This window comes from Temnothorax longispinosus, chromosome 11 (genome assembly GCF_030848805.1).
Source record: "Temnothorax longispinosus isolate EJ_2023e chromosome 11, Tlon_JGU_v1, whole genome shotgun sequence".
Classification (NCBI taxonomy): Eukaryota; Metazoa; Arthropoda; class Insecta; order Hymenoptera; family Formicidae; genus Temnothorax; species Temnothorax longispinosus.
In genome coordinates this window covers 16,635,783-16,648,764 of record NC_092368.1, presented here as the reverse complement: position 1 = coordinate 16,648,764, position 12,982 = coordinate 16,635,783, and the positions used below count along the sequence as shown (strand labels likewise).

General features: G+C 34.1%; 2 protein-coding genes across 4 annotated transcripts; one reads left to right on the top strand and one right to left on the bottom strand.

Annotated features, from left to right (window-relative positions):
* Positions 1–123: 123 nt before the first annotated feature.
* Positions 124–4,350, top strand: Pig-z (phosphatidylinositol glycan anchor biosynthesis class Z). Its single transcript, XM_071794390.1, has 5 exons — positions 124–373; positions 718–889; positions 972–1,372; positions 1,563–2,101; positions 2,159–4,350. The coding sequence occupies exons 1-5, from the start codon at positions 362–364 to the stop codon at positions 3,081–3,083; spliced, it is 2,049 nt and encodes a 682-aa protein (XP_071650491.1). The 5' UTR covers positions 124–361; the 3' UTR covers positions 3,084–4,350.
* Positions 3,692–12,546, bottom strand: Hdac6 (histone deacetylase 6). 3 transcript variants are annotated; one of them, XM_071794386.1, is made up of 19 exons: positions 12,273–12,546; positions 11,516–11,680; positions 10,905–11,324; positions 10,651–10,748; positions 10,310–10,483; positions 10,025–10,217; positions 9,865–9,924; positions 9,249–9,338; positions 9,055–9,161; positions 8,815–8,958; positions 8,439–8,545; positions 7,899–8,068; positions 7,347–7,687; positions 7,069–7,264; positions 6,793–6,922; positions 6,085–6,660; positions 5,833–5,999; positions 5,425–5,712; positions 3,692–5,306 (listed from the first exon to the last, which is right to left on the bottom strand). In XM_071794386.1, exons 1-19 carry the CDS (start codon positions 12,273–12,275, stop codon positions 5,214–5,216), a joined length of 3,522 nt encoding a protein of 1,173 aa, XP_071650487.1. In that variant the 5' UTR covers positions 12,276–12,546; the 3' UTR covers positions 3,692–5,213. The 3 variants fall into 3 exon arrangements, with proteins under 3 accessions (XP_071650487.1, XP_071650488.1, XP_071650489.1); XM_071794387.1 differs by having other exon boundaries at positions 5,833–5,996; XM_071794388.1 differs by lacking the exon at positions 12,273–12,546 and adding an exon at positions 11,973–12,209.
* Positions 12,547–12,982: the final 436 nt, after the last annotated feature.

The window sequence follows — 12,982 nt, the reverse complement described above, 5'->3', positions numbered from 1 at the left end:
CCAGCGCCGCCAGCGCGCCCTCCGAATCAATAAACTCGTTCCTCGCGGCTGCACTTTCTGCACCTCTTTTTCTGCACCACGTCTGCACTTTCTGCTCCCTCGGAAGCAGCGCGCGTTCGGCGCGTTCCAAAACTTCAGAGAAAAGTGGAGAAAAGTGAAGTTGGCAGAAAACTGCACGGACATGGGCCGGTTTCACCGATTAGTTTAATCAACGCAAATGATGTTTCTGATTACGAATTTTGATTGCGATAAAATAGAAAAGAGTAATTCATAACTCTTCATAATTTTTTTACTTTTAAATAAATGTCCAAGAATTGCCATTGAGGTTAAGTTATGACGAACTAATCCTTATACAGTAAACATGTCACTCAAGGTAATTTTTTTTACATAATATTCTTAACATTAATATTTATATAATTTTTTATCTTAAAGTTTATATATATGTCTTGTTTTTAAATATCTGACATAAGTATCTGTATATATTTATTTGAATATACCTATACATGTGTATATATATGTATATAGACATTGATAATTCATTTATATTTATATAAATTTATATTTGTATTAATATTTATTTATATTTTTGAAAAAAAAAAAAAAAAGAATTTTGTCCAGTCTGCATGTACATATCTGTTTTATTTTGCATGTTATTTTATGTATTTCTATTTGCTTTTATATGTTTATATTTACACATAAAATTTTTCTGTTTATTAGCATAAAAACGAATACCGCAGATCTATCGATGATTACCAAACTGCGGCACCTGTGCAACGTAGGATCGGTCTTTATTGGATCCTGGCCACATTGAGAATAGTCCTCACTTTTGCTCCACAGACAGGCTACATTCATCCCGACGAGTTCTTTCAGTCCATCGAAGTTGTCTCTGGTATGCCACCATTCTGCTATGCAGTTATTATTTCAGCATTTTACTTTATGTCTAATATTTATATCTGTTTTTCTTTCTATAGGAGACCACTTCGATATTGATGTCTACAAACCATGGGAGTTTAACGCTACCTTTCCCATACGTTCTATGTTCGTGCCTCAAGTCGTTGTCGGTTTGCCTTACGCAATTCTCAAGAGATTGTCTCCGTATACATTTTACTTCTTCGGAATGTCATTGAGGAAACCTTATTTCTTCGTGCTCTTCCCCCGGCTCTTCATGTGTGCGCTCTCTTTCCTGTCGGATTACTTTCTATACAAGATCTGTTACATGTACGGCCAGAACTACAGAGTCAGGCTTGTTACGTACGCTAGCTCCTACGTCATGCTCACCTACGCTACCCGTACGCTATCCAATTCTATTGAATTGGTGCTGACTGCCGCACTGCTGTATTTCGTTTCCCGGTGCATGGCGTATTCGGAGAAGGTACCAATTTCTTCAAAGATTATGCGATATAAAAGTAATCGATGAGCTCTTAGAAAAAAATTTATTAAGACTTAGGGAATCCAGTTTTGAATCAACTTTTCGTATTGTGTTAATTGATTAAGAAACCTTAACTTTTAATTACCTTGTTTGTACCTTGCGTTGATCTAACGATTTTATTGTTTTATGTTAGGTGGTGTTGCAGAATGATTATCTCTCCAAGAAGTATAGCGAAGCAGCGACTGCCGTAGAGCGAGTCAAGTACTACAAGCTCAGGGCATTGCTGCCCTCGCATTCTCTGAACGACTGCTTTGTGCTGGCCACGATAACGGTAATAGGGATATTTAACAGGCCGACTTTCGTCGCGTTTGCCTTCGTCCCCATCTTCTTCTGGCTACAAAGAGGAATGAACTCGAAAAGCGTCGGCTTCAGAGACTTTCACATCAGAATGTTCGTCTTTGTTCTCTGCGGATTGCCGGCCGCGATATTTTTCATTCTAGTCGACAGTTTCTACTTCGGATACCTGACGATGGCGGAGATAGGCCAGTTGGAGATCGGAATCAACAATTTTGTGGTGACGCCAGTTAATTTCCTCAAGTACAATGCGAACACGAAGAATTTGGAGTCACATGGACTGCATCCTCATTTCCTGCATTTCCTAGTCAACATTCCACTGCTGTTCAACGTTTTGGGAGTTATTGGATTACTGACGGTCGCGAAAATGATACATAGGTGAGTCATACCGATATTGATACGAAACATATAAACGACAATAATATTTATTTCCAGCGGGCTGAAGGCACAATGGCTGCATCTACCGCGCCTGCAGAGCATCGTAGGCCTGATGACATTTACGTTCATCATCCCAGTCGCCTTGTTGTCTGTCTTTCCTCATCAAGAACCTCGTTTTATAATCCCGGTGCTCTTCCCGCTGGTGTTTCTTTACGCGCCTGAACTGAGTCAAGTCCCCAGTCTGGATATCGTCCGCAGATATGTCAATGACGACGGAAATAGCGAGACCTGCAGTCCTGTCGAACCGACGAAGCACAAGTCCAGGAAATTGATGCTCTGGTACATCAGCAATCTGTTGTTGGCCTTCTTCTACGCTTTCGCGCATCAGGGCGGAGTTTTACCGCTCGTGTCCCACATCACAACGGAGCTGAAGGCCAAACCGCATCTCACTCACGTGCACCTGTATACCTCGTACAGTTACTCGCTGCCCACAGCGTTGCTGCAGCTGCGCAATACCCGTAGGATCTATCGCAGCAGCAGTAATCACAAATACAAACTGACGCAGGACTTTCACTTGTACGAGCAAGGCTCCAAGCCTTTGCCGTGGGTGTTCGATAGCATCGCCAGGAGGATCAAGGATTGCGAGGAGAATTTTGTTGTCAACAGGATCCCATACAGACTGTATTACGCGTTACCGGCCTCCGCGATAAACGAGTTCACGGAGTTGTCGAGCAATAATTCACACTTGTTCAGGTTCCACCTAGTCAATACTTTCTATCCTCACATCTCTATAGAGAAATTGCCATCGTTGCGTTCATTCGGTGTACTGGAACATTTGTTAAGTTTTCGGGACGATGGCATTTTTAGCAGTATCGTCGCGACTGCAAAGGATGTTTATGAATACGTTGAGCAATTTAGATTATTATTGCTAAAAATCGAATACTTAGTGCCTGAATCGAAGCAAAATAGGCTTAATAAATAAATAAATTTCAAAAATGGCTAATATAACAAATAAACTTAAAAAAATTGTATTACATCCACACATAAATAATAATTATTTATAATATATATTTGTACTAAATATAAAATAACTAGTCAAAGGAATTAATGAAAGAAAGAAGAGAAAAAAATGCAGTAATGAAATAGATTTTAGTTTGAAGAAATATTATTTAGCGATTAATCTTTGTAACTTTTTATACGTTTAATAGAGAAAGCACATCGTATATAATAAAATTTAAATTACAATTAATTTAAATACAAAATACAATATTTTTCATATATTAAAAAGTTAATATAATTATTTAAAAATAAACTCCTTTGATCTGGAAAACTGTAAATCGGATGTTTATGTAAAAATTATATGTAATATATATTAACTATAACAAGATAAATTTAGTAAATTTTTATAACAATAATTAAAACTAAATTGACTTAATATTAATGGTAAAGTTTCAGGATAAATTCTATAATTATGAATAAATCTTACTGATGTATTAAAAACTGTTGAATCATATAATATTTAAAATATACACTGTATATTAAAAATAATGATATTTACAATGGAGATTTACAGTAAAATAATGACTGATATAAATACAAAATTCCACATTTTTATTTTTAATTATTAGTACAGCTTCTTTGACAAAAAAATAATCATTTTATTAAAACAACTTAAAGTGTTAACTATGCAGCGTTTTACTACAGCAAATACACAGAGGATAGTATTATACACATAGAGGCAAGAACTTTCTCAAGTAAAGACAGGCAATCTATACTGCGAGTGAGAGTGAATCAAGAAGTGTAAGATAATGAGAATAATTTTCCACGTTTCACATTCCTATGTAAGATATATAAATTATATGATTTATAATTATAAGACATCTTATAAGAACCGAAACGTTAACTAAGAAGTAATATATATTGGATGAAGATAAAATGTTAACTAATAATTAAGTAACTAAAAATTATTTCTTTTTTGTTCGACTTGAGAGCTTAGACTTTGTGTGTACAAAAAGAAGACAGGTTTAATATATTTAATAAGATAGATATTTAATCTCTGAATCTGTGATCAAGAGGATTCTTTTACAGAAAGACCAAGAGTGGAGCGAAGCGCATAAATAAAATCTTAAAAAAAAGTAAAAACTTACGTCCCCCCCTCTTTCTTCCAATCACTCTCACTCTCTTTTGCTTTCAGAACTAATATTGAAATTGGAATAAGTATTTTTCTAACATTGAAAAATCAAATAAAGTACACATATTAACAAAAATGTAATTTTTCTCTGATATAATTTGTGTGATGTTTAGTCTTAGTCTTATTATTATTCTATATTCTGTCGTGTGAGTGATTTTAGTAGGCCTATTGTTAGACCGAGATCATTCTCGTGTGGGACGCGAAAAATATATCTATATATAAAAATATAATATACATAGTGTACCGGAAAATTTTCAGTAAAGGAATATTGCATATTTATAAAACAATTAAATAGATGAATTATTTACGAAAGAAACAAAACTCAGAAATCTTTTTCTATTTATTGAGGACTAAATTTTTTTCGGAACACTATGTATAATTGTACAATCGAGTCAATATACGAGGTATTTTTAGTTTAGTACAACTAATAATTTCTATTGAAGCGTTAATAATAAATTATTTCAGTACATTGTTAACATTTTTATTATTTTGATTATTTCCAGTTTCGATACATATCCATCAGATTGAGTTTTTCTCCTTTTCCTTTTGTCTTTAACAGGACATCATTTTTAATTTATGAAAAATTATTATTTGTTCTCATATGTTATACGTATTAGATTTCTGAAAAAACTTGAGCATTTCAGTTAATCGCAAAATGTCAAAATTAATTTTTATATTCTCAAATTTTTGATTAATTTATCCAAAATTAAAAACACAAAGATAGTAATTAATACCAATTATCTACACATAGACTTTAATTACATTGCGATAAATATTATGTTTTATTATATTTATTAAAGTTTTTAGGTCAGATCATTTATTAGTTATCTTCTTTCAGATTTTTATCGCGCATCAAGTTGAAAAACCCAATCTCAAGAGACATTTTTAATTGAATTATTTAAAATATATTTCTTTGATTATTTAAGGTGTGTTTGAGTTACTTTCGCTATAAGTCCAAGGAAGCGCTTCATTGAACTTGCTTTGATGAGCCGCGTTCCTTGCTGCATATAATCGCTAAAAATGCAGCAATCAATATAAAAATTGTAATTCTAATTCTAATTTGAAAGTATTATTTACATTATCGTAATCCTAAATTATCTTATTTAAATTTTTATTTTTTAAGGATACTTACAGGATTATCGATATAAGACTCGCAACCGTAGCACCAGACAGAGATATCGCTGAAGCTGAGCGTGATGGGATGCTCGTATTCCTCCGCGTGCTGCATCGCGTGTTGATTAACACTGCGGGCGCAGTGCACAGTGTAACACTGCAGGCAAATCCAATTCTCAGCGGTGCTGGTACATTCGGCACACGGCGAATTTACATCGATTCCACCTGAAGGAACCTCGTTAACTGTAAACAGATGCGGACAGTCCTGTAGGGGCACGACCGCGAACATCTCTCCCGTCGTCAGAGCCTACACAGGGGAAAAGATACAGTTATACTGATTTGTATCTATATACAAAATAATAAACATATATTTATCAGAAATCATTGACGAGAGAAATAACTTGTATTACAATAATAAGAGTTTCACCTGAAGATTGTCAGACAGATACTCCGAGAGAGTTGTGGATCGTGTCTCACGTTGTGACGATGCCGCACCTTCGTCATCGCGATCCTCGCGTATGTTAGAATTTCCTTGCTGGCTGCCTCTCGGTTGGTTCGTTTCGTTCACGCATTTTTGTACACTTTGCGAAACTGCTAATCAAATATATCAGAGATATTAGTCAGAGAATGCAATAATTACTTTTATTATAATTAATCAAAGCGTGAATTCAATATATACCATCCAGATTTTTCGTTTCGCTCTGCTTCAACTCGGGATTCCTTCTCGTCTCGACCGCTTCGCTTTTCATCGCGTGCAAATTTTTAATCTTAATATTCTCCACCTCGCACGTTAGCTTCGAAATCTCCTCGTCCGTCACTAGATTCAAGCAGTTCTTGTCGATCGCCAGATTCAAGTCCAATTTCTCGCTCTCGATTACCTCTAAAGCGATCTTCGATTCAGTTTGTTTCAATTTATCTGCGTTTCTTCTTTGCTCCTCGAGTTTATTCGGGATCGTCTTAAATTTAGGAAGTAGTCTCTCTTTCGGTAAGGACATTCCATATTGCAGATTGGACCAGAATTTCTTGTGAGTCTTCAGTACATTATTGATGGAATTGATCGCGCTAGTGCAAGGAATGAGATTAGGGTCCAGCATTGGCAAAGGATCGCCCAGAAGGGCCTTGGTACACATGGTCATCGCATGAGAGATAGAGTTGATGTTGTAACCTCCTTCGAGACTTAGGATTATACGACCGTTGGCTAGGGATGAGAGCCAATGGGTCAAATGACCATAGAGTTCTGGGCTTACGAGACAACCTGACAAAAATAAAAAATAATTTTCTTTATATATATAGATTATTAAAATATATAACGTTTTATATAAGTTTTTTCGTAAATTTTTAATACATTTTTTTAATATTTCACGATAATTAATTTGCTAAAATTTACCTCCAAGTGTATCACCAATGCAAGCATCAAATCCGGCCGAAACTAGGACTAACTCTGGATTAAATTGATAAGCGATGGGCATCACAACTTGCTGGAAAGCCGCTATGTACTCAGCATCTCCCATTCCCTTCTGTAGATGTAATAAAAGAAAATGTAATGGAATTTTTTTTAAATCAATTTTAAATTGCATCAAACTATAGACTTTCATATACTAATGTCAAATGATTGTTTGTAAAGAATATTTCTTAAAATGCTACAAATATACATATGTATTACTTTGTTCCACGGTATGTTTACGTTGAATCCCTCGCCTGCGTTTAAGCCAGCGTTTGTATAATTAGCGAGCTTAGAATTTGGAAAGAAGCTTCCATTATCATAACGATGAACGGAGATGTAAAGAATCCTTGGATCTTCCTCAAAAATAGATTGCGTCCCATTTCCATGGTGCACGTCCCAATCTACTATTAAGACCCTATAAAGTATTTATATATTATATTTTTCTCATCTAATTTGTTCTTATCGCTATTCAAAGTTGTATTATTATAGTGTTATACCTTTTAACATGATGAAATTGTACAGCGTACATCGCAGCCACGGCAACATTATTAAATATACAAAAACCACACGCAATGTCTATTTCAGCATGGTGGCCAGGCGGCCTTACAATGGCCACTCCGGATTGACACTCCCCATTTAAAACTGCGTCCACCACTTGCAAGAGAGAACCGGTGGACAAGCAGGCGCTCGACCATGTTTCAGGGTGAAGAAAAACGGAATTGTAATCCGAGGCTTGCTTTTGTAATTCCTTGAGCTTTACAGTCGATGTCCTTTTAATGTCGTCTATATAGTCCGTCGAATGGACCAAGGATAATTCTTCTACCGTTGCACTCCTTCCCTTTGTAATACAAAGAAATCATGAAATCATTATATTGTCTTCCTCTATAAAATCTTTATAACTTTCATTCATATTAAGTTAGAATATCTTATTAATTTAAGAATTCTTTAAAATAAACTAATTATGTAACTTAAATGTTCTTGATCACTATATAGATAAAACTAGATTTGTACATTATAAATCAAATATATACGTATATGTATCGTCATACTTGTAATAAATGGCATCGTTGTAACAAGTCATGTTCTTCGTGATTCTTATAAATGCTGGAGATGCGACTTGGTTTCTCTGGATGAGAACTGTCAGAAATGTTGCAATGCCTCTGCATCTTTTCATCATAGACGATACATACTTTATGAGGTGTTTTACGCAAATTTGTTACTGCAAAAATAAATATTTTATAAATTAAATATTTAATAATAATAATTGAGCAATAATCAACTTTCAAAATATATTTTTTAAACTTTATAAATCATATAGTCTGTTTTTACTATTAAAATCTTTATTGAATCCGTTCGAAATTATCTTTAACGATCGACGTATTCTAGATAAGATTAAAGATAGCCCTTATCTTTAATACATCTTTAAAACATGATAAAAATCCATTAGATATCAGAATAGAATATAATTTAATAACAGGATGTCAGATTAATATCAAGGAACTGATGCGGAACTCGCACTAAGTGTCACATGCAACAAGCAGCAAATAAAACATACATCGCGATTTATTTAAATATTTTTTAATACTTACATTGTATCAATTCATTCAATTGTTTCTCCACAGCTTCTAATGTTTCTTTGCTTTGTACAGGATAACAATTTCGAGTTTCATACTTTTCTAGTTTAACTTCACTGCCTCTGAAACAGCAGGAAGAAAACGAGCAATTTATAAAATATGTTAATAACGTTGATATAAGTTAAATAATTATAACAAGTAACAATTATAAAATAAAAATTAATATAATTAGGGTTTAAAACATACATTTGCTTAAAATAATTTGTTTAAGTAAAAGAAACAATTTATTTCATGAAATATATAAAAAAACGCATATAATTGAAAAATTTTTAAATTATGCTAATCAATCATTATATTTTTGAGTAATACATAAATGTCTGTAGTTTCTTACTTGTACGTAACCATAACTACGTGCCGATTAGCAATCTCCTCTTTATTGTGCGCTACACTATTGATGCTATATGTGTCTTGGTATTGATAACATTTCCAGTATGGTTTATGAGCGTAGATCGCATTCAGGATAGTATCACGTATGCTGGAACAATAAAAGGCTTCGTAAGATAGAGTGAAAAAGAAGACTATTATTCTTAATATCGGGATAACAATAATTTAATAGATTAGATTGTTATACCTTAATGATGGTAACTCAAGTGTTTGCAGAACTGGGCATGGATCGCCTAATAAAGTTCTTAAAGTCAATGCTGCACTTTCTGCTAATGATTTCAGGCAATAACCACCCTATGTGTTAAAATATTGCGTTTAATATTTATATAGTAACTACGCAAGTATAGATATAAACATATATTTAGAAATATATTCTTTCACCTCTAAAACCACGGCGACTTTTCCATTTGCCAGACTTAATAACAACGATAATAAATGCGAATAGCATGCCGGAGTTATCAGCATTTCACCCTGTGTATTAACAAGAAAGTATTAATTAACTAATGAATTTTAAGATATATCTAAAATACTTTCTAGCAAGAATAAATTATTATAAAATTTAGATAATATGTCAAATATTAGTGATAAAAATAACATTTGTAATTAATATTAATACACAAAATAGTAATATAGATACTAAACAACATTATTATTGCCTCATATTGTCCCTTTTTCTTTGCTTTCTTTCACTTTTTTTTTCTTTCATTCTTATCAATTAATTAAATTATACAAAATCTGTACATGTAAAACATGTAAATACAAAAAAAAAAGATATATTTTAAATAATTTCTTTAATTTATATTAAATAAAAGTGCTGTTAATATTACAAATACAGTGACATGAGTAGCATGTACAATACATTAATAACCTAATAAAAAAAATACTATTACAACCTTTTCATCGCCCAATGCGGCATCAAAACCAGCAGAAACAAGGACGAGGTCTGGACAAAACTAAAGAAGAAATAAAAAAGAATAATAAATATGTGCAAATTTACCTCTGGACAACCCAGAGCCGCATCGTAACCTGCTGATACTATTATCAAATCCGGTTGAAACTACAATGTTAATACTTCCATTAAAAGATTAATTTAAATTAATCAATTAATTACTTTATAAATAAATTTTTATACTAGTAAAGGCTAACGTATCACATACCTCGTAAGCCATTGGCAATAAAACTTGCTGGAAGATTGCAATGTAATCGGCATTAGTCATGCCGGTTTTATTTAAAGGTATATTAAAGTTGTAACCCTCTCCGAGGTCCTCCCCGACATAATGAAAATCAGATTCCCTCAAGTTGGGCCAGAATTCACCATGTTCATAACGATGTATCGAAAAATAAACTACGCTGTAAAGAAAATTTAAAGTAATTATTAATTAATCTTCGAACAAATAAAACAATGTCTTAATATAAAATAATTGAAAAAAGGGAAAGTATACCGTGGATCATTGTAAAACATTTGTTGCGTCGCTTGCCCATGATGAACATCCCAATCCACAATTAGAATCCTATTCGCCAAACCAGAACTCAGAGCTTTCTCTGCTGCTAGAGCTACATTGTTGAAAAAGCAATAACCACAATATTCTGATTTCATCGCATGATGACCAGGTGGCCTGAAAGAATATTACTTTTATTACGTAATTATATTGTTACTAATATAAGTTAAATTAAATTAATCCAGAATTTACTTTTAAATTAAATAAAAGTAGATTGCTGAAGGTAAAATTGAATCAGATTAAATATTTTATCAATATTTTATATAAAGATCTTCATATATTACCTGATAATAGCCATGCCATTTTGTATTTCGCCTTTACAGATACTTTCTACTAGATTGATTGTTGAGCCAACAGCTAGTAAAGACAAGCTATACGTAGACTGTAAAAATAAAACAGATCTTGAAAGCTCTTTCGAGGTATATCTAATATTTTTTGTATATACTTAAGAAATAATATTAGTCGAAAAGTAAGCCAGTTACTTGATTACAATGATTACTTTTTACTAGAAGAAACATAGAATTATATTTCTACATACCGGGTGGATATAGACACAATCGTACTTAGACGACAGCAACTCCAAATTCTCAGAATCCATAGAGCCGTCCGTTGCCTTTAAAATATCAATCTGCTTCTGACTATGTTTACTTAGGAGCTCGTTCTCCGTGGCACGTCTCGGTTCGATGAATTTACACCTCTGTACCAGGCCCAGCTCCTCGCATCTCTGTAAAACTCGGGTAAATCTGGCCGGGCATTCGGGATAATTTGGATCCCAGAGGCACGAGTGCTCGGCCATGCTTCGGTCAAATACGAGGCCAGTCTCTTTTCGCATTGTCTTATACCCATCAATTGCTCTTTGATATATGTCTGGTACAAAGGTGCTGTTGGATCTCTCCGATAGCAGCTGTCGTTTCGCTGCTTCTTGTTTGGCGGCCAATAATGCAGCTGACGGACGAACCTGTCCCAGAATTAGAATTTTCATTGAAACATTACTTGAATTTTAAGATATTTTGAAATAACTTAAAAAAAAACATTGCTTTTAATCACTATTACAGTCTATCATACATTCAAACACTTAGATTGGTACTTTTGCTGACTTTTACAATGTGCATAATTCTTAATAATCACCAAATAATAGATAATATTTACATTTTTTGACTTCCCAGACTTCTTCGTTTTCTTCGCATTCGTGAACATGTTTGTAGCAGTTCTTTGACACTTGCTGGAATTCTCAATCACTTTTATCAGCTCGATCTCGCTGTCTGCTAATTGTTTAGCAGCAGTAAACAGATCCAGGTTCACTGTAGATTCGGTCTATAAAATTGTTAGATATAATTACACAGCGCCTGTCAGTTATAATCAATATAAATAATATCACACATACAGTTTAGTGTCATAAAAAAAATCTCAAGGTAAAGAAAAAGTTGCAGCAGCTGCAAGAAAAGAGAAGCAAGAAATGTACTTGTTTCAATGTCAATAATTATAAAAAAAAAAATGGTTTCTAAAATCTTTATCCCACAGCGACCAGATAAGTCTGAGCTCTCCAATCAGTGCGAGTCGACAAGGGTAAATTCTAATGGATAAAGAAAGAAGTAGCCAAATAGACCTGCTGTAACTTTTGTTGAATAAAACTGTGGGTCTTTTCCCGGATAGATTCCTTTGGTATACAACGTTAAAATCTATGACAATAAACGTAAGACTTGTTACGAAGAAGCTATTGGTCGAAGTGCAGACTGCAGGCGACGTATATACGCTCTATCTGTCCTTCTATGGGTATAGAACGTGATACGAGATTTACCCCTCCCCAACATGTGTTTGTTATCACTTTTTCGAGAGTCAGCGATAAGATAAAAATTGTGAACAACTGGATATAAAGTTGTTAAATTATAACGATAAGAGTCCTTACCATTTGCTTAATCGGCAGGATTTAGCGGATGTCAAAACGATACACTTCAAGTATAAACACTCATCGGACACCACGTCGGACAACACAGATCACATATTCGATCGACTTCTCTTGCCGAGACCGAGTTGAAACGATCCAAGGGTGCAGCGCTTTAAATCTATTCGCGTCGCTTCGTCGCTTCGTCCACTTTCCTATTTCTCTTGTTTACAATGTTTACATCCGTCGAGACATGCATTTATTCCTGACGGAAGCGGCGTGTCGCGTGACTCGCGTGATGACGATGGTGTGATTGCAAATCTGTTCGTTGAACCTGCACTCTGTGTTATGAAGTAAGATATGCTGATACAATTAAATGTTAGAAAGAGAGAGATCACAAATAAATTTGTCGCGTTGTTAGAAATCTCGACAAATATTTGTCCTTGAAAAGATAAATATTTAACTAAAAAAAGAGAGAAAGCGGAGCTTTTGCATTCTGAGTGCAAAAAGTGTAATCAATAACAAGAACAGACCTACTTCCTCGACGCACCAAGGTATGTTCTTTTTAGCTGAACTTCTTGCACCATTCATCTTTTCTCCTTTTCTCTTCAAGTAGGGAGAGAAAGAGGAAAGAGGAACGGTGCAAGAAGTTTATTTAGAAGGAACAAACCTATAAATTTGCACCATTTCTGGAGACTCGAGAATTTCTCTATCCTACAGCCAATCACACGCTT

Coding starts and splice junctions, on each gene's coding strand:
- Pig-z (XM_071794390.1), top strand. Junction 890..971: donor GTCCATCGAAGTTGTCTCTG/GTATGCCACCAT, acceptor TTCTTTCTATAG/GAGACCACTTCGATATTGAT. Junction 1,373..1,562: donor GCATGGCGTATTCGGAGAAG/GTACCAATTTCT, acceptor GTTTTATGTTAG/GTGGTGTTGCAGAATGATTA.
- Hdac6 (XM_071794386.1), bottom strand. Junction 11,325..11,515: donor AGTCTGGGAAGTCAAAAAAT/GTAAATATTATC, acceptor ATTCTGGGACAG/GTTCGTCCGTCAGCTGCATT. Junction 10,484..10,650: donor AATGGCATGGCTATTATCAG/GTAATATATGAA, acceptor ATATTCTTTCAG/GCCACCTGGTCATCATGCGA.